Genomic DNA, 22,750 nt, shown 5'->3' on the forward strand with positions numbered 1-22,750 from the left:
CAACTTGTCGTTAAACAGAGGAAAATTATACAAAAGGGGGTCATTACCTTCTACTAAAGGAACCGCCCAATTGGCAGCGTTGCCTCCCAAATAAGAAATAACAAAGGCCACTTTAGCAGCAGCATCTGGAAAAGCTGAAGCCTTACAAAGAAAGTGTAGTTGGCATTGATTGAGGAAAACACTAAATTTTGTGCTATCCCCATAAAATCTTTCAGGAACGACTAACGGGACAGGGTTCTGTGTCTGCACGGACACCTGAATTGCTTGAGGACTGGTTGTACTGGTCGTGGGATTATCTACCAAAGCAGAAGGAAGCGTAAAGCGAGCAGGTTGTATATAAGTGCGCTTTTGTGTTTGTGGTGTCTCTCCTGCCACAGCGCTATCACCGTGACGATACCTCTCTAATTCTGTGTGGAGATGGAGATTTTCGCCTCTAAGTCTCCCTACCTCTCTTTGGAGATCTATAAGAGCTGATGCCAACTCTTCTACAGTGGGACTATGCGAAGGGTTCTCTGCTAAAGCAGTAGCCCCTTCGAGATTCATCGTCGCTCGGGTGGACTTAATACGCGGGCTTGGCTTTTTGTTGCCGATCCACCACGATGACTGCTTAGCTCAATCCACGGGAGCGACGAGGAAGTCCCCACACTCCTAAAGCCCCGCTATGGGCGAGCCGTATTCAATGGAATGCTCACCCACAGGGGAACCTCCGGAGATGTGGGGCGGTAGTGTGAAGGCAGCTGTTTGGAACCCCCAGTTGATTGTTGGCCGCAGGAACAGAATGGGACAACCTACAGAAAGAACAATGAAGATATTATTAATTAACATTGCCCCCCTCCCCTAGTTCAAGACACACAGGAGATTTACAAGTGCTGACGTTATGTATGACACACACACAAGATCCCTTACCAACTGAACATCTCCTAAAGCGGTAAGAAGATCCGAATGACTCAGCAGTATTTGAGGAGGATGGCAGGCATCACGCTTATGACCAAAGCGTCAATTCACGGTAGAGCTCTTCCAGCCAATAAGACACCATGCGACTGACAGTGTAACCTCGGCTGTATCACAGACTTCAGGGAGTAAACCAGATATCACACTCAGCAGTGTGGGAAGGGACTGGGTATTAGTGAAGACGCCCTAAGAAAGCCACAATGGAGTGAGAGCTCTATTCTCTGGCTACACTCCAGGGAATTCTTATAGCGCGGCCGCGCAAGAACAATCTATCTATACTGGGACGGTACGGGTGCTTTGAAACAATGTATCTCGCCACAGGGATAAAGGGGAAGCGCCCGCGTAGTGAGTCTAGAGTTGCAGGCGTGCACACGGGTAATTTGGGGAAATACACTAGAACATCCTAGTAGCGTTACTAACTTCAGGACCCCCCCCACCCCCCACATCCTCACCAGCACCGAAAATGGCTTCGGTCACGCCTTCGCCTCCGGGCCTAAGCAAGACCAAAGACACTGCTTCCCACACCGCACCTTCGGGACCAGTAAAGAAGCAGATTAAGCCTTCCGGCGGCTCGGGCTCGAGCCAGCCCACCGTCGGTGCCGATAAACACTCTTCGAAAAAGAAAATAGCCTCCGCTTCGACACCGAGCCCCGCACCGAAACCCAGCTCCTCGGCACCGACACCATCTTCGGCACCGACAAAAGCACACAAGGCCACCGGCACCGACACTTCGAAGCCGAAATCCATCTCGGCGCCTACCAAACAATCAGACCTTTCCAAGCATAGTTCCAAACAACGAACCAGCACGGATAAAGACAAAAAACCAATGGCCCGACGCCTTCGGCGCCGACGGACCAACCAACCGAACCCGAACTCTTTACACCGGATCCATTACAAAAACACTAACCAAGGATCCTAAGACCGGACATTTGATGCTCTCCATCAAAAAGAGACAGCTGGAAAAACCTGCTCCGCCTCCACCTCCAAAGAGGAAGGACTCTGCTACCTCCCCTTTCAGAATATCTTCCCCACCTCCACCGCCCCCTCCACCTTCCCCTCCTCCACCTTCTCCGCTCCCACCTCATCATTCCCCAACACCCTCTCCGGATGATGATCAGGGGGATCCATATGATGACATAGGAGACGTGCCCCAAGATTTACCTACAGGGGACCCCACTCCCACAGGCTCCGCAGACCCATGGGACGATTATAATATCCCTGACATCCCTAACGTCCCACAGGATGATCTCTACCCTTCCAGACCTTCCCCACCAGAAGACTCACTGGGGTTCAACCATCTACTACAAAAGGCGGCACACTATCACGGGGTAGATCTCCATACCGACCCCGTGGAGGAGGATTTCCTCCTCGATACGTTTGACACCGTCACATAGGACTACCGCCATATTGCCTATGCTCAAGGGAGTTATAAAACATGCGCCAGAGGTCTTTAAAGGCCCAGTCCGAGCCAGGGTCATTAACCCGCGCATTGAAAAGAAATATAAATCCGCCCCTACAGATCCCTCCTACATCAGAGGGCCAGCACCACTAGATTCTCTGGTAGTGTCCACAGCACGTAAAAGGACCAACTCCCAAGCGTCAGGCGAAGCACCACCACCTGACAAAGAGTCTAAACTCTTGGACGCATCAGGCAAGCGTACTGCATCCCAAGCTGCCCACATATGGCGTATCGCTAATACACAAGCGCTACTAGCCAGGTAATACAGGGCCCATTATGACGAATTAGAAGCCATAATGCAACATCTCCCTGATAAATACAAACCTAGGGCCAACAAGCTAATTCAGGAGGGCAAAACCATTACTAATACCTCCATACGTTGTGCCCTAGATGCAGCAGACACAGCCTCCAGGGCCATCAATACTAGTCTCCTCCTCCGTCGCCATGCCTGGCTAAGGATCTCCGGTTTTAAACCGGAAGTACAAGCCTCCATCCTCAACCATCCCTTTGACCAGGAACATCTGTTTGGCCCAAAATTGGATGTGTCCCTAGAAAAGATGAAAAAGGACACAGACACGGCAAAATCCATGGGAGCCTTACAATCACACCCTCCCAGGCACTCCTTTCGCCGCTCTTCCTTTCGGAGCACATCCAGAGGCTACTCCTCCGACACCGCTTCCACCCCATATAAGGCCCCTACCCAGTCCACATTTACAAGGGGCTACCAAAGAGGCGACTACAGGGGCAACAATAACAAAGGCAGAGGCAAGACAGCCACCGCACCTACCCAATGACTTCCCTCCACTCCCCCTGACCATCCCACTCAGGTCGGGGGCAGTCTCTAAAATTTCCTCCCTGTCTGGGCTACCATCACCTCAGACAAATGGGTAACACAAATAATTCGGTCAGGCTACTGCCTAGAACTTATATCTACCCCCCCAAACATTCCACCCAGACAACGCCCAATGTCACAAGAACATCTAACACTACTAAAGCAGGAGGTAATCGTACAGAAAAGGGCGATAGAACACGTTCCTTCCAACCAATGAAATATGGGGGTCTATTCCCTATATTTTCTCATACCAAAAAGGGACGAGACTCTGCGGCACATCCTAGACCTCCGGTCCCTTAACAGATACATACACTCAGACCAGTTTCACATGGTAACGCTTCAGCAGGTACTTCCACTGCTTTCCCAAAACGACTTCCTGACCACTTTAGACCAAAAAGACGCTTATTTCCACATTCCAGTGCACAACGCTCACAGGAAGTTCCTCAGATTTGTAGTGGACAGCCAACACTACCAATTCAAAGTACTCCCGTTCGGAGTCACAATGGCACCACGAGTATTCACCAAGTGCCTAGCAGTAGTGGCAGCACACCTCAGGAGACAACACATCCATGTCTTCCCATATCTAGAAGACTGGCTAAAAAAAGCCAGTTCATACAGCCAGTGCGTACAACACACGCATGCCACTATCCAGCTACTTCACCAACTGGGCTTCACAGTAAACCACGCAAAGTCCCAGCTACAACCATCCCACGTAAAACAATACCTCGGTGCCACCATAGACACCTCAAAAGCGCTAGCCTACCCCAATCCTGCCAGGATTACAAGCATTCAGGCTCTACGCGCAAAATTCATGGCACAACACTCCCTTCCAGCTCGAGTGTTTATGCAACTAATAGGGATGATTGCCTCTTGCATCTTCATAGTACCTCACGCAAGACTCCAGATGCGTCCTCTCCAAGAGTGCTTAGCGCGCCAATGGAACCAGGCCCAAGGTCAATTAACAGATCTGGTGTTGGTAGACGGTCGTACCCATCGCTCTCTGTAGTGGTGGACCACCACAAACCTTTCCAAAGGTCGACCGTTCCTGGACCCGGTTCCCCAGATAGTACTAACAGACGCATCGCTCTCCGGCTGGGGAGCTCATCTATTACATCTCACCATGCAGGGCACATGGACACCTCAACAGAAGTTACTCCATATAAACCATCTGGAGTTACTAGCAATCTTCTTAGCCCTAAAATCTTTTCAAACACAGATTTCAGGCAAGGCAGTCCTAATCCGCACAGACAACATGACAGCCATGTACTATATTCAAAAACAAGGCGGCACACACGCACCACAGCTTTCTCAGCTAGCACAGAGCATATGGAGATGGGCCATACCCCACAAAATCTTTCTCCTAGCTCAGCATGTCCCAGGAGTCCAAAACACTATGGCAGATCTGCTCAGCAGACAAACACAACAAATCCACGAGTGGGAACTCCACCCACAAGTTCTACACCCGTACTTTCAAATGTGGGGGCATCCACAGATAGACCTCTTCGCCACCCACGTAAACACCAAATGCCCAAGCTTCGCCGCCAGATATCCACACCCATTGTCCAAAGGAAATGCCATATGGATGAACTGGTCAGGCAGATTTGCGTACGCTTTTCCGCCTCTCCCACTCATTCCACTAGTGGTGCTCAAACTACAGCAACACTCCCTCACACTAATCCTAGTAGCTCCAACTTGGGCCAGACAACCGTGGTACACCACACTGCTGGAACTATCTGTAGTACCGCACCAAAAATTACACCTCTCTCCTCACCTCTTAACCCAGAACCATGGAGAGATCAGACACCCGGAACCAGCTCAGCTCAACCTTGTGATCTGACTCCTGAAATCCTAGAATTCGGTTATCTAAATCTTCCCCCTGACTGTATGAACGTCATCAAAGAAGCTAGGCGACCCACCACTAGGGTGTGCTACGCCGCCAAGTGGAAACATTTTGTTGTCTAATGTCACAACAGCACCATCAATCCCCTAGATGTCTCCATTCAACACGTCATAGGCTACTTACTCCACCTACAAAGGTGCAATCTAGCCTATACGTCCATTCGCCTGCACCTCGCAGCCATAGCAGCTTACCTACAAAACAGGCAACATCTATCACTCTTTAGAGTGCCTGCCATTAACCCCTTGCATGCCCGCCCCTTTCCCCACCCAGTGCCGCGCTTTGTATTAGCGGGCGGAGTTCATGACGAGCTGGACTCGTCATGGGCACAGCGCCACCGCAGCCCATGACGAGTCCAGCTCGTCATGGGCACTGAAGGGGTTAAAGCCTTCATTAAGGCCTTAAAATAATAATTCCCCCCCCAGAGTGCCACCCTCACCTGTGTGGAACCAAAATATCGTTCTCACCAGACTAATGGGGCCTCCCTCCGAACCACTACACAAATGTGAACTCCAATTTTTAACGTGGAAAACCGCTTTTCTTGTAGCCATCACTTCCCTCAGAAGGGTCAGTGAGATACAAGCACTTACCATTCAAGAACCTTTTCTACAAATGCACCATAACAAAGTTGTTCACCGTACCAACCCAAAATTCCTCCCTAAAGTCATTTCTCCCTTTCACCTAAACCAATCTGTAGAACTACCAGTATTCTTCTCGCAACCACAGACTGTTGCAGAAAGAGCTCTCCACACACTTTGTCAAACGAGCCTTACTCTACTACATCGAGAGAACACAACCTTTCCGTAAGACCAAACAACTGTTTGTCTCTTTCTCTCCACCACACAAGGGCAACCCTATCTCCAAGTCGGGGATAGCTAGGTGGATTGTCAAATGCATTCAGATTTGCTACCACAAAGCAAAACGAACGCTATCCGTTCCCCCTAAAGCCCATTCTACACGTAAAATAGGGGCTTCAATGGCTTTTCTAGGAAACATCCCATTAGATGATATCTGCAAAGCAGCTACATGGTCAACACCGCACACTTTCACTAAACACTATTGTGTAGATGTGCAAACTAAGCAACAAGCTAGTGTGGGCCAGGCTGTACTCAAAACATTATTTCAAACCACTGCAACAGATACGGGTGGCCGCCGCTAAGGATGGGTACTAATCTATGCACAAGTGTGTAATCTGCAGCTCATATGCCTCGAACGGAATATGCTACTTACCAGTATGCATCTGTTCTTGGCATGTAGAGCTTCAGATCTACACACGCCCACCCGCCTCCCCGGCTACCTTTATCTGTTCCAGTTTATCTTATTTAGATACTACACACATGGGCCTCTTCGCTGTTATTACTACGCTCCATCTTTCCCTGCTGGCCAAAAACAATCTGAGGATGGAGCCGAAGCCCATGCGCAATACGATCCAAAGGAGGAGTCACCAACCTCGTGACTTCCAAAGATTTTCCAAAAGGAAAAACAACTGCAAACATCCGGGCCCAATATCAGATGGAGATCTATGCACAAGTGTGTAGATCTGCAGCTCTACATGCCAAGAACAGATGCATACTGGTAAGTAGCATATTCCTTCTTGCCATGCCAAAAGATGTGAAGCATGATACGCAAACAAATGATGGACAGAATGCTGAATAAATCATACATTCACCCCACTCAAGAGATCTGGGTTAAATCCATCGTTCTTTTGCTCCCCATGCCACCTCAGTTTAGACCCAGCCATATGCAAATCAGTCTTGTCCTGTGCCTCATGGGAACAGTCCAGACCGAACAGCCAAGCCAGGTCCTCCCTGGACCGGAAACCAGCATCCTGGGACCGATTTCTGGGTATTACCCTTCATCAGCCAGGCTTGCTTGAATCCAGTGGCAGTGAGCAAGGGACCCACGTCTGGGCATACCCACCCCACTTAGGGTGAAAAGTGCTACGCAAACAAATGATGGACGGAATGCTGAATAAATCATACATTCACCCCGAGTGGGACGGGTATGCCAGAACGTGGGTCCATGCTCTCCATGCCACTGGAGTCAAGCTAACCTGGCTGATGAGGGCCTAGGATGCTTGTTTCCAGTCCAGGAAGGACCTGGCTTGGCAGTTCGGGCTAGACTGTTCCCATTGGGTGCAGGGTCAAGACTGATTTGCATATGGCAGGGTCCAAACTGGAATGGCATGGTGAGCAAAAAAAACGATGTATTTAGGCCCAGATCTCTGTACTGGGGTGAATGTATGACCTTGTTCTGCATTCTGTCCCTCAATTGTTCCTTTTGCATTTGTCACCCCGAGTGGAACGGGTATGCCCAGACGTGGGTCCCGTGCTCTCCATGCCACTGGAGTCAAGCTATCCTGGCTGATTAGGGCTGAAAGCCCGAAACCGGTCCTAGGGTGCTTGTTTCCAGTCCAGGGAGGACCTGGCCTGGCAGTTCGGGCTGATCTGTTCCCATTGGGCGCAGGGTCAAGACTGATTTGCATATGGCTGGGTCCAAACTGGAATGGCATGGTGAGCAAAAAAAAGATGGATTTAGGCCCAGATCTCTGTACTGGGGTGAATGTATGACATTATTCTGCATTCTGTCCATCAATTGTTCTTTTTGCAAAAGATGTGAAGCAGACAGATGCAGCTGGAATTTTGCTAAATCTTAAGTGGATCCTTATTAAATCCTGAAAGTACACTCCACAGAACGGAAAGGTGTCTATGGTTACACAGACAATAAAGAGTGTTACAGAAGGTCAGTAACTTAATATTCTGATGGATACTTAGAACTGCAGTCTCCTTACCTTTTGAGTCGATAGCCAGGTGGTGCCCTTTCCAAGTAAGGGCGGTCTGAGGGGTGGATTTTACACGATAATTCCTGCAGAACCGAATAGGCAAAATGCCCTGCTTGCCAACTTGTGAATTAATACTGTATTGTAATACTTATATAGCATGGGTGGGTTACTAAAGCACTTGCCCACATGGAGAGCATGCTTTGACATGTACGATGTGTGATTAGAACGGTGCTGTCTGTGTTTTGATCCTGTGTGGAAAGTATATCCATGTCATGCATGGTGACCATTGAGGTACATTTGTCCTGTTGTGGGGGCAGTGCTTATCGCTGTGGTGGATCGAGAGGTGTGAGAGACGGGTGCATAGTTTATGGTTAGAAGCGTGCAGGCAGCCTTTATCGACTCTGTGGTTCCCCTTTTGGTGTTCTTGTATGTTAATCCATCTTTACGGTTACCATTCAAAGTCTTCTAGTCTAAAATATCAAAGCTGGCATCAATGAGAAGGGAGAGGGTTAAAGATCTGCCTGGATAGACTGCATTGCTGCCAAAGGTATGCCCCGGTTTTCTTATTGAAGCTGTATTTTATTGTAGAAGGCACTGGATTGCAACTTTGGAGGGAGCCTTCCCCCAAGTTCTTTTCTGATAGAAGCTTCTAACCGCAGATTCCTAAAATGTTTAATATTCTGGAGTTGTCTGACTGGATCTTGAAAGCTTCAAACAGTACTTCTGCATGCCGATATGTGGTGTCGTGCGGCTCTGCACCAACGCTGTTGGCTCCAGAAGTGCCATGCCAGGTTCCTGACTGTTCTCTTCTTTCCGTGCCCCCAAACACAGATCAAGACTTACTCCTCATCTCTTTACAAGATTACTTTTCTTAAAATTTAGGCATTTGAATTCCAGTGGAAAAGGGAAAATGTCCCACAATGAAAACCACAAGGTTCTAGCCTACTAGAAGCTGTCAAAAGCAAATGCCTGTGAAGGATCCCCACCAGATGTTTTGGGTGCTTGGGGTTGAACCGTGACTCTATGGCCTGTAGCTGCTGTGCCTTGATGAATCCGAAGGCCTTATGGGACCATGAGGTGAAGCTGTATGTCACCAAACACTGGAAGAATACGCTCTGTCGCTGGTTGAAGTCAAAAGGAAGGTCCCTTTTCCACTCCCAAAGCCGTTCCTTCGGAAGATCTTCATTGTGTTCGAAGTCATCAGGTAAGTCAAAAAGTAGTACAAGAAGACCACACGGGACCTGGCCCCTTCTCGCCACTCTCAAACTCCTCAGAAGACATGAGGGAGTATGCAGCCTTTCTGTTTCGCTCTCAAACTTAATCTCCTTCTGAGCAGATTCATACTCTTGTCCCCACTGCATCCTGAGTTCTTGTGTCCTTTAGTGACACTGCAGCAAATTCTCAAGTTCCTTGAAGCCATGCTGCATCTCTTTGGCACTCTGCCAGCTCCCTCTGGATCAGTGAGGTCCTCCGACTGCTTGCGGTCCACCCTCTGGCAAGCTCGAACTTCTGGACCCATTTTGGGTACTGGAACCAGCTTCAGTGCTGTCATCGGTCTTGACACCTCAACCCACGCCAGACCCTGGAGTGTCTCCTGACGAAGCACAACCAATAGTGCTCTCCTACTCCAAGCCGACTCCACTTTGACCTAGGCCATGCTCTGATCCCACCGGCCCACAACCTTTATACAATCCATTGGACTGACACTATTCCATTGTGTCAAGAAGGGGGCCAGATCATCCACAGCCCTTAACTGTAACGATTCTCATAATGACCGCCGTGAGGAAGGGGAGGAGTTTGCTCAGCCGATACTGAAGACAGCTGGTACGATGAGCTACAAGATGCCAGTGGACGGGATACTTATCTAGACACTTGGCTGGTCTCTTCACCTGGGCCACCTACTGAGGAAAGTGCCTCCTTTGCAGTTGTGATGCAAAGGGTGGCGGAGGTTCTTGACCTCCATTTACCTAATGTGAATGTAATAGCCAATGTTCTCACCGAAGTCCTCCAAAATTGACAGACCACTATTTGAGCCCTTGTTGCCTTTTTAACAAGGCCCTCACAAATACCCTTCTTGGGACATGTGCATGTTCTGGACCACCAGTAAATGGGCAGATAGCGAGGTGCCTTCGCCTTGCCCCGTGTAACCCAGCTTTCCTAACGCACCTGTCTCCATTAAAGATTAATTGGGCAAGCCTCACAAGCAACGTCAAACAAAGTGCCAGCCTACCAGACGGAGAGTCTAATCTCCTTGAAACCTTTGGGAAACATGTGTTCTCCATCAGCCTAGCATTAAGGTCCGTCAGTGCTTGTAAAATCCTGGGGAAAATCTTAGCAGATAGATACTCACAAATTATACGCTCGCTGGTACATGTTATGTTATGTTATGTTATGTTACATACATTTGTAATGCGCACTGCTGCCCCAGCAAAGGGGCGTCCAGTCGCACGGCAGGTAAAAATGCATCCGGACCAATGTGGTTTTGTCCCGGGGAGGAATACTTCTCACAATATCCGGCGCCTCTTTCACATCCAGGATCAGTTAGGCGGTAGATTCCCTCGGGCGGCGTGTCTAATTTTGGACCTTGAGAAGGCGTTTGATACCCTCACATGGCAGTTCCAATTTGCCGTCCTCGGACGGACGGGACTGGGTCCCACGCTTACAGCCTACACGCGCCTGTTATATACTAACCTCATATCTCGGGTTCGTCTCGGTCGCTACATCTCCCCGGAATTTGCAATACATCGGGGCACACGTCAAGGATGCCCCCTCTCGCCCTTATTATTTGCGCTCGCGGTAGAACCCTTGGCTATCCGACTTCGTCGGGACGGGCAAGACTGGGGCATTCCACTAGCGGACGTCACGCACTGCGTGTCCATGTACACCGACGACCTCCTCATATACATCCGAGACGTGACAGCGGATCTCACCATACTAGAGACCGCCCTGGCGGAATTCACGGAAGCCTCGGGCTTGAAAGTGAATTGGGACAAATCGATGGTGTACCCCCTCCATCCAGGCGTATCTCCCTAGGATGTACGGATCGGTGGCCGGAAGCTACACTGGGCGGCAGAGGGTCCCCGATACCTCGGGATTAGGTTATACCATTCCCCAGCCGACATCTATGAGGGCAACCACCGCAGGGCACTCGCAGGGATACGATCCTCCATTGGGTTCTGGCGGAGCCTCCCATTGGCCCCGATAGGCCGGGTCGCCCTAGCGAAGATGATCCTGGTCCCGCGGCTTTTATACCATTTTACCAACCTCCCAGTAATCCCACCCCGCTCCTTCTTCAAGGACTTAGACACGCTCCTCAGATCTCTCATATGGGGTAAGGGACGGCACAGGATCGCGCTAGCCAAACTGAAATTACCCACGACACGGGGGGCTTGGTGCACCATCATTCAAAGCCTACTTCCTGGCATCGCAGCTCCAGTGGCTCTCCTATTGGACGGCAGACAGATGCACACTCGAAACATGTACTGCCACGGGTCGCACACCCATACCGGAGTTACACCGCCTACTCATACCGGGGTCTCACCCCACGCGGACATACCCCCTACAAGTAGACATAGCCCGGAAGTGCGTACAGCGTATACACCGCATGGCACCAGATTGCCCTCCATACACACCATTGCTACCGCTGGTCGGCTGGCCCAGACTTGGAGGGTTCTTTACCGCCGCCATGCTGCGGGAATGGATGGCAAGGGACATTATCGAGGCAGAAGCACTGTTCGAAGAGGGACAGCTTTGGTCGTACCGGCAACTCATGGACGAGTATGACCTACCCCCAGGCCAATTCTTGCGTCATCGCCAACTTCTCAGCCACTACCGACCATACTCCGACCTCACCTTGGGGGAACCCCCCACACACCCGGTTCTCCACATAATATTACGAATGGGACCGGGGTGCCATCACACCACATGGTTATATAAGTCGATCAGGGAACTGACACCCCTGCTCTTAGGACCCCTACGTACCTTCTTGGAGGAGGAAGCAGGTCGACCTTTCCACGATAGTGAATGGGAAAGAGCGATAGAATTCCCCAAAAAAGTTTCCAGGAACGCCCGGTTCAAGAACATACAGTTTCATATCCTACACAGGGCCTACCTAACGCCAGCACGCCTTCAACGCTTTTACCCCGACACGACCTTCCTCTGCCCTCGTTGCCCAGCGGGGGATGCAGACTTTTACCATATGTTCTGGACGTGTCCGGGCATTCAGACCTACTGGTCATCTATCCACTCGACACTCAGGGAGCTTACCGGGTTGACCCACCTGACCACCTGGGAGGGCTGTGCATTGGGCATACTTGGACGGCGGAAACGACACAAAATACCAATGCGCTTTGTATCCCTAGCCCACTTGCTGGCCAAACGCTGTATAGCCATGCACTGGCGTGTCCGATCAGGCCCCCCACTAGCAGCATTGGTGGGGGCGGTTCTTAAATGGGCGGCTGCTGAGGAGGATGTAATCCGTGCGGAAGAAGCCAAAGGTATCCGCAAAGTCCCAATTTCCCTAGACTGGGCGCTTCTATTGTACCAATTCAGACACTCCCAAACCCCGGAAGCCACAGCCACTGCTATCCAGACCCCCGACACGGTACAGCCTTCCGCTATACAGGCTCCCGAGACAGTGGATCCTCCACCACGACTCCCTGTGCCACCCCCAGACCAGCCGGGTCCGTCTTCGCCCTTCTATCACACTCAACGGCCCCCCACATTACTCCACACACCAGCCTCCCCTTAGGCGAGCAACAGCTGCACTGTCGAGGAGGCAATAATGGACCCATCACGTACGCCCACCCAAACACTACACACCCCATGGCACATCCCAGTTCAGTTTCCCCCCAGTTTCTCTTACTGGCAAGGCTCTGCTACAACACAGACCACATCCTCACTGAACACGATAATGATGTACTCCCTATTTTGATAAAGGTCTACTCTGATACTTATGAACCACATTTACCTCTGCGACACACGTTGTATGTACGTTTAAACCTTAAAATGCCAATAAAAAGAATTTTCAAAAAAAGAATTAAGGTCCGTCAGTGCTGACTGCCTATTGGGACGATATTCTCCTGCCCTTTGGTACTCCGTTGCTCCCGTACTGCCTGCTGTACCGAAGAACTTGCGCCCCAGACTCAAGCTATTCAGGATGGCCATATTGCTGCAAAATTCACAATTCACTTTGGGTTAGATACTACAGATTGCCTTGGTCGGGCAGTTGGCACCAGTGTGACACTCTTGAGGTATGCTTGGATGAGATCTAAGTGCTTCTCTTGGGATGTCCAATATTCCGTCATGAACATGCCCTTTAATAGCTCTCGCCTCTTTGGCGAGAAGGTGGATTCAGCCCCTGAGCATTTTAAAGACGGCAGAGCCACAGAGCACTTGTTTGGCCTGTCTGCTCCAACATGTCCATTTCGCTTTGACTGCTGTTTAATCCCCATCATGTCTATGGTAGGGTCTTTCAATTCCACTAACACCCACCCATGGAGCTAGCCACACAACCGAGGCGCTGACAATGTAGGCAGTGGCAACGAGCAGCCCATTCAGCTCCCCCCACTGCTTTCCCCACTCCTCAAACTGCTGTAGCCAAAACAAACTCTTTGGTGTGCCCTTCCAGGCACACAGCCACCCTGTCGGAGGTAGGATCTGACATTTCTTCACATGGTGATAACCATTCACATCCAATAAATGGGCCCTGCATATTGTTTGTCGGAGTTTTATGCCCATCCATTAAATTTCCACCCCCCGCACCTTGCACCATTCTCAAAATGATTGATGGAGGACGATCTGTTCAACTTACAGCAGGACCTTCTGGTAAAATGAGCCATAGAGAGGGGGCTGGCATCAGAGTGGGAACTGGCTGTTTACTTCTGTTACTTTCTGGTGCTGCAAAAGGACAGTGGCTTTTTTCCCATACTAGACCTTCGACCTCTAAATGCCTTTCTGTGGAGGTAAAGTTAAAGATGCTCACCCTGCCTTGTCTGCCTCGACCCTGGAGACTGGATGGTTGCATTGGGCCTGCAGGATGTTTATTTTCACATCCAAGTCCTGCAGGCACACAGGCGTTACCTGCAGTTCACAGTGGTGTTGGAGCTTTTTCAGTTCACAGTGCACTCCCTTGGCCTTACCACTGCACCTTGGGTGTTCACAACAGTGATGGTAGCAGTACATCTTTGGAATGCAGTGGTTCCAGTCTTCCCCTACCTCATCAACTGGCTGCTGAAGACTCCTGACTCCTTGGAAGATGCTCCCCTTCATTGGAGTTATTCTGGATACAGTGGAGCTCCGTACCGCCTGCCAGGAACGTAGAGTCCAGGACACTTGGGCTATGATCTCGATGGTTCAGCCTCTGTACTTGAGCTCATTGAGCATGACCCTGAGGCTGCTGAGCCTCCTGCATCCTGCTGGTGACACATGCTAGATGGCATATGCGGGCTCTGCAGTGGGATCTGAAGTCCCAATGGGGACAGCATCAGGGAATCCGTCCCACTGTGACCAGATTCCATAAGAGACTTCAAAGGATCTGCAGTGGTGATTACTGTACCACGAAGAATGGCAGAGCAGTGCAGAAAAGGGCAAATTCACATTGGATCGTTCTGTGCATTAAAATATGCTACGCACTGGCTAAAAAGCAGGACCATTGGTTTGCGAGCTCATTCCACCAGATCTAAAGCTGCTACTACTGCTTTGGCACAAGGAGTGCATGTTCTGGACATTTGCCTGGCTATGTGACAAACTCACAAAGCACTACTGTCTAGACTGGCCAGTCCGACAAGAATGGCACTCTGCCTGCCCAGTCCTGCAGGACCCAGTTCAGACACATCACCTGGGAGGTACTGGTTTGGTATCTTTTCAAAAGGTGCGGAATATGCAGTTAGAAGTATCCATCAGGAGAACAATTTACTTGCCTTCGGTAACCCTTTTTCTCTGGTGGATTCTCGAACTGCATATTCCTCACGGACTTTCTTCCCTCCCCATTTTCTGAACTAGACTCTTTACCACCAAAAAGGTCACAAGTCTAGAAAGATGCTAAGTAGTCAAGAACGATCTGCTATTGGGTTCTGCATCTGATGGTGTGGATAGCCTATAAAGGAACTAATGTCTGTGCACTTGGGTGGCACTTACGTGCGGCTCAGCATGTCACTTTCGGAGTGGAACGATGTCGGCAAGGAACCGCTCAACGCCCCTACTGGCTCACAGGGGTACTGCTTGAAGTGTTCTGGATCCAGTCTCATGTCTGGGGAATATTCGTAAGGTGAGAAATGTGCTTTAAAATAGAGTATATGCCAGAAAGAGCTTTAATGAAAATAGGTAACTTGATGATCTAGGCTTTTACCCTGCTGTACCTTTATAACATAGAGTAAGCTTTGCCAGCTTTTCTTTGCTCATGCTGGAAAAACACATGTCTAAAGAGACTAATTTGCTCCTCCATTTGAAGCGCAACAAAATTTACGGACCTAGGGCACCAGTGGTATTTGTCAATATTCCCTAGTGATGCTGCCTAGTAACAACTTTCTGCTACATGATCCATGGAAACAGTCTGGAACAGCCTCTAGCTACTGACATCCCTCCTTGTTCTTAAGTCTCTGGTAAATAAAACAGGAATTTGTTGATGGTCTGTAAATCATCTCAGAACTGTCCAACATCTCTAATTGCCAACTCTGGTCCATAACATGTTTTTTTTGGTGATGGATGAAGAGGGGATGTTCAATGAAGAGGGCATGTATTCTCTCAATTGCGTCGCAATTGAAAACATTTCCATACTACTTCTTTTTTAAGAGCAATGCCCTTGTCTTGAAGGGCATATTCACTCCCAGGCCTCTCTAGTATTTGTTTTTCCTCCAGTGTCTGTGCTGTTCAAGGACTCAAATGGCTATCTTTTTTGTCAGTCAGGCAAGGTGGTGCTGCTTTTGCACTGACTGGGTGGCTGCTGCCAGCTTTGCAGAGAACAGTGCAGTCTGACAGCAGTCCAAAATTGCTGGTTGCAGTGGTACATCGGTTTCTTTTGTTTGCTTCAGTGGAGTAGCCGTATATTGTAAAGACTCATCAGATCTGATGTTACCTACATCTAATTCTGTTACTCGTGTGGTTGCGCGCCCAGACACACTTAAACACTTGTTAGTTACTTGCCGTCTTTCCTCTTTACAGAGACCTGGATTTCTCAGAGTTCATCATCAAGCCGAGAACAAATTCAGACCCCGCTCCATATAAATATGACCTCATTGCTGTTTCAAACCACTACGGAGGCCTTCGGGATGGTCATTGTACGTATGCCAGTCATTCAATAAATATGCCTTTAGTTCAATGTGCAAATTCCAATTAACACTTCAATTACTGTTACAAGTTAACTTGTTTGTGTAAATATCACTTATGTTCTGTGCAAATCTAGACTATTATACCAGTACTTTTTTTATTTTTGATGAGGAGCATAATGGGATTGGATCTGTTTTGCCATATTAGTAAGGACATGCAACCTGCTTGAGGTGAAAGTAGGAATTCACATAATGTTTTGACTTAAAATGTGGCAGAGCTAGATACGTTTTGTATGGTGGCAAAGAGGCCAACTGTGATGCAAATATTTCAGTTAATTGGTGGTAAAACACAGCTGAGATCAGCCTGAGTCTGCAAGGTACATTGGGTTTGAAACGTTACACATTCTTTAATCATGGATTAGATGCTAAAGTGTGCCCGGTTAGTTCTAAACTGGCTGCAATAGTGGTATGTTACAAAATGTCATGAAAAGGCATTCAATACATCTGACCACAGAGCTCCACTGCTTAACATTTAAAGAGAGAACAGTGTATTCATGAGCACTGTTTCTTTATCAGACGGCTACATGGTGGAGAAAATTAAGAACATGAACAATTGCCATAGCTGGCAGTCACACTTGCACACTAGGAGTACATTATAGTACATTAGGGTAGGATTATGAAGAATATCTTTATTTCTTTCACCAATCCGCCAATACCTCTATTATCCTCTATATTAAGAACTGAATGTTCGAGGCATATGAGCTGCAGATTATACACTGTGCATAGATCGCCATCTGGTGTTGGGCCCGGATGTTTGCAGTTTGTTTTTCCTCTTGGAAAGTCTTTGGAAGTCACGAGTTCGGTGACTCCTCCTTTGGTTCGTATTGCGCATGGGCTTCGGCTCCATCCTCAGATTGTTTTTTTCCGCCATCGGGCTCGGATGTAATACTTCGCGCTCTGGTTCCAAACTTTTCCAGTTCAACGATCGACGCAAAAATCCTCGCTCATCGAGCTCCTTCAGATAATAAATCATCTTAATCACCTTCTCTTCGGCACTTCTTCGCTTCCGGTCGTCGACGGCGGCCTTCGGGCCTATTCCGGCTCCGGTCTCGGCTGATGAAAAGAACTCCCTTCAAGAAGTGCCCTTGATGTGGGTCCAAGTTTCCCCACACCGATCTTCATGAGGTGTGCAACCTCCGCCTCTACCCTGAACACAAGGCCCGAGACTGTCCTGCCTGCAAGTTTGTTCGCTCTAAAAAGAATATTCGAGATAGACGGGCTAGACGCAACATGGCGCACTCCTCGACCTCCGCTCCAGTCGACATCTTCGGGGACGACGTCGAAGCTCCGGGACAGCAGAACATCGAAGAAGAGGACGACGACCTCGTCAGTGCTTCCGAGGCCGACGACTCAGATGTGGAGGACATCACCCCGGCTCAGAGGGTCGTGAGTACAATACCCCCTCCCACACCGACACCCAAAAAGGCTTCGGTCACGCCTTCGGGCCTAGGCAAGACCAAGGATACTGCTTCTTACACCCCACCTTTGGGCCCGGTAAAGAAGCCTATTAAGCCTTCCGGCAGCTCGGGCTCAAGCCAGCCTACCACCGGTACCGAAAAACACCCTTCGGCACCGAAGAAAAGATCGGCCTCCATCTCCACACTGAACCCAGTACCAAAGCCTTCGGTGTCGAAACCTGCCCTTCCGGTGCCGACCAAACATCACAAGGCCCTCGGCACAGACACTCCCGTGCCGAAGCCTTCTTCGGCACCGACCAAAAAATCGGAGGTCCCAAAGAAGCACGGCTTAGACAAGCCTAAAAAGCCGTCGGCCCCGAAAACTTCGGCGCCGACCGAACAACCAGTGTCGCAAGAACTTTTCACACCGGATCCTCTGCAAAAGACACTCACCAAGGATCCAAAAACTGGACATTTGACATTGTCTTCAAAAAAGAGACACTTGGACAAACCAGCTCCACCTCCAAAGAGTAAAGACACTGCTACCTCCCCTTTCAGAGTGCCTTTCCCACCTCCTCCACCCTCCCCACCTCCACCCTCTCCACCCCTGCCTCATCGTTCCCCAACCTTGTCTCCTGTCCCAGACGATTTAGGAGACCCTTATTATGATCCAGCAGATGTGCCACAAGACCCCACCCCTACTGGATCTCCAGACCCATGGGACGACTATAACAATCCGGACATCCCAGATGTCCCACAGGATGACCTTCCCCACCTGAAGATTCCTTAGGCTTTCACCACCTATTACAAAGGGCGGCACACTACCATGGGGTGGAGTTACATACTGACCCAGTGGAGGAAGATTTTCTCCTAGACACCTTTGACAATGCACATAGGTCTACTGCCATTCTACCTATGTTAAAGGGAGTGATTAAACATGCACCGGAGGTTTTTAAAGACCCAGTCAGGGCCAGGGTCCTAAACCCCCGTATAGAGAAAAAATACAAAGCCGCCCCCACAGACCCTTCATACATTAAAGGCCCTGCACCATTGGATTCCCTAGTGGTATCTACAGCTAGGAAGCGATCAAATTCTCAGGCGTCAGGCGAAGCACCACCACCTGACAAAGAGCCCAAGCTCCTAGACCCGTCAGGGAAGCGCACTGCGTCACAAGCCGCCAACATATGGCGTATCGCCAACACGCAAGCACTATTGGCCAGATACGACAGGGCGCATTATGATGAGTTCGAGACCATCATGCAACATCTCCCTGAAAAATACAAGAACAGGGCTAATGAATTGATCCAAGAGGAAACAATAATAACTAATACCTCTATACGCTGTGCCCTAGATGCAGCAGATACAGCCTCCAGGGCCATAAACACCAGTGTCCTTCTCCGTCGCCATGCCTGGCTCAGAGTTTCAGGTTTTAAACCTGAGGTCCAAGCCTCTATATTGAACCACCCATTTGACCAAGATCATCTATTTGGCCCAAAAGTTGATGAAGCCCTCAAAAAGATGAAAAAAGATACTGACACAGCGAAATCCATGGGAGCCCTACAGTCACACACTCCTAGGCGCTCCTTTTGCCGCTCTTCCTTTCCGGGGCACGGGCAGAGGCTACTCCTCGGATAGTGCATCCACGTCCTACAAATCCCCTCCTTAATCTACCTTCACAAAGGGTTATCAAAGAGGTGGATACAGAGGCAATAATAATAAGGGCAGAGGCAAGACAAATACCGCCCGCTCTGCCACACCTCCTACCCAATGACTATCCCCCGCTCCCTCCAGACCATTCCACTCCGGTCGGGGGCAGAATACAACATTTCCTTCACGTCTGGGAGACAATCACCTCAGACAGATGGGTGACCCAAATTATTCATTCATGGTATTGCGTAGAACTAACATCTACCCCCCCCCAAACATTCCACCCAGGCAACGCCCTATGTCTCAAGAACATGCTACGCTACTAAAACAGGAGGTGATCTCCCTCCTGCAAAAAGAAGCCATAGAGCAGGTCCCCCTAAATCAACAAAATTTAGGGGTCTACTCCCTGTACTTTCTGGTTCCAAAGAGAGAAGAGACTCTACGACCTATCCTAGATCTCAGACCTCTAAACACTTGCATACATTCAGACCATTTTCACATGGTAACCCTTCAACAGGTTCTTCCACTCATTCTCCCAGAACGATTTTCTCACCACTCTAGACTTGAAAGACGCATACTTTCACATCCCAGTACACCAGTCTCACAGAAAGTACCTCAGATTTGTGGTGGACGGGCAACACTACCAGTTCAAGGTGCTCCCATTCGGGGTAACAACAGCACCAAGGGTATTCACCAAGTGCCTAGCAGTAGTGGCTGCACACCTCAGAAGACAGCACATTCACGTCTTCCCGTATCTGGACGACTGGCTAATAAAAGCCACGTCCTACGAACAATGTGTGCAACATACCGCCGCTACAATCCAACTACTTCACCAGCTAGGTTTCACGGTGAACCACCAAAAATCCCACCTGGTACCATCACACACAAAACAATACCTCGGTGCCACCATAGACACCTCAAAAGCCATAGCCTATCCCAATCCTGCCAGGATTGCAAATATACAAGCTCTGCGTCAAAAATGCATGTGTCACCACTCTCTCCCAGCAAGAGTGTTTATGCAACTGATAGGGATGATGGCCTCTTGCATCTTCATAGTGCCCCATGCAAGACTCCAGATGCGTCCACTCCAAGAGTGTTTAGCGCGCCAGTGGAACCAGGCCCAGGGGCAACTGACAGATCTGGTGTTGGTAGATGGTCGCACCCATCGCTCTCTGCAGTGGTGGAACACCACAAACCTTTCCAGAGGTCGACCGTTCCTGGACCCGGTCCCACAAATAATCCTAACAGACGCATCGCTCTCCGGCTGGGGAGCTCATCTGTTACATCTCACAGTACAGGGCACATGGACGCCGCAACAGAAGTTACTCCACATCAACCATCTGGAGTTACTGGCAATCTTCCTAGCCATAAAATCCTTCCAGACGCAGATTTCAGGCAAGGCAGTCCTCATTCGCACAGGCAACATGACTGTCATGTACAACATTCAAAAGCCGGTGGGCACACACTCTCCACAGCTCTCTCAATTAGCACAGAGCATATGGAGATGGGCAATTCCGCAAAAAAACTTTCTCCTGGCCCAACACGTCCCAGGAGTCCAAAACACCGTGGCAGATCTGCTCAGCAGACAAACGCAGCAGATCCACGAGTGGGAACTTCACCCACAGGTTCTTCACCCGTTTTTTCAGAAGTGGGGGCATCCACACATAGACCTATTCGCCACCCACGAAAACAAAAAATTCCCAAACTACGCCGCCAGATATCCACACTCATTGTCCAAAGGCAATGCGATATGGATGAACTGGTCAAACAAATTTGCATATGCTTTTCCACCTCTCCCACTAACTCCATTAGTGGTGCGAAAGCTACAACAGCATTCCCTAACACTGATTCTAGTAGCTCCAACATGGGCCAGACAACCGTGGTAAACCACACTGCTGGAACTCTCAGTAGTACCACACCAAAAGCTACACCTCTCACCATGCCTCCTAACCCAGAACCATGGAGGCACCCGGACCCAGCTCAGCTCAACCTTGCGATCTGGCTCCTGAGGTCCTAGAATTCGGATACCTTAACTTTCCCCCTGATTGCATGAATATTATCAGGGAAGCTAGATGCCCTACTACTAGGGCATGCTATGCTGCAAAGTGGAAAAGATTTGCTGTTTACTGCCACAACAACACAATCAATCCTCTAAATGTGTCCATACAGCACATCATATGTTACTTACTCCATCTACAAAGGTGTAACCTAGCATATACTTCCATTCGGTTACACCTCGCTGCAATTGCTGCTTATTTACAGAACAGGCAGCACCTATCGCTTTTCAGAGTGCCTGCCATCAAGGCCTTTATGGAAGGCCTCAAAAGAGTAATTCCACCCAGAGTACCACCCTCACCTGTCTGGAACTTGAATATAGTTCTCACAAGGTTAATGGGACCCCCTTTAGAACCATTACATAAATTTGAGCTCCAATTTCTCACATGGAAAACAGCTTTTCTAGTGGCCATCACTTCCCTCAGAAGGGTTAGTGAAATACAAGCACTCACTATACAGGAACCTTTTCTCCAAATGCATCCGAACAAGGTTGTACTCCGCACCAACCCAAAATTTCTACCCAAAGTCATTTCTCCATTCCATCTAAACCAGTCGGTAGAATTACCAGTCTTTTTCTCACAACCTCAAACCGTTGCGGAAAGGGCTCTACACACACTGGATGTTAAAAGGGCTTTACTTTACTACATCCAAAGGACACAACCTTTCAGGAAAACCAAACAGCTATTTGTCTCCTTCTCTCCACCACATAAAGGCAACCCTATTTCTAAATCAGGGATAGCTAGGTGGATTGTAAAATGCATACAGATTTGCTACCACAAAGCAAAACGAATGCTATCTGTTCCCCCTAAAGCCCACTCTACAAGGAAGATAGGGGCTTCTATTGCTTTTCTAGGAAACATACCACTAGATGACATCTGCAAAGCAGCGACATGGTCAACACCGCACACTTTCACAAAACATTACTGTGTAGATGTGCAAACCAAGCCACAAGCAAGTGTGGGCCAGGCTGTACTAAAAACACTGTTCCAAACAACTGCAACGGATGCCGGTGGTCGCCGCTAGGGTTGGGTACTGCTATATAATCTATGCACAGTGTATAATCTGCAGCTCATATGCCTCGAACGGAATATGCTACTTACCAGTATGCATCTGTTCTTGGCATGTAGAGCTGCAGATCTATACACGCCCACCCGCCTCCCCAGCAACCTGTATCCGTTCCAGTTTATCTTATTTAGATACAACACACATGGGTTTCTTTACTGTTACTACTACGCTCCATCTTTCCCTGCTGGCGAAAAACAATCTGGGGATGGAGCCGAAGCCCATGCGCAATACGAACCAAAGGAGGAGTCACCGAACTCGTGACTTCCAAAGACTTTCCAAGAGGAAAAACAAACTGCAAACATCCGGGCCCAACACCAGATGGCGATCTATGCACAGTGTAT

At 49.2% G+C, this 22,750-nt stretch overlaps 1 protein-coding gene across 1 annotated transcript in view; it reads left to right on the plus strand.

Moving 5' to 3' along the window:
- The window catches only part of USP11 (ubiquitin specific peptidase 11), a 401,576-nt gene that overhangs the window by 354,886 nt on the left and 23,940 nt on the right, over positions 1–22,750 (plus strand). Inside the window, exon 19 of the mRNA XM_085629511.1 lies at positions 16,082–16,197. Within this exon, the coding sequence (XP_085485637.1) occupies positions 16,082–16,197 (116 nt within the window). The remainder of the gene's footprint in view (positions 1–16,081; positions 16,198–22,750) is intronic.

This window comes from Triturus cristatus, chromosome 10, assembly GCF_964204655.1.
Source record: "Triturus cristatus chromosome 10, aTriCri1.1, whole genome shotgun sequence".
NCBI classification, from domain to species: Eukaryota; Metazoa; Chordata; class Amphibia; order Caudata; family Salamandridae; genus Triturus; species Triturus cristatus.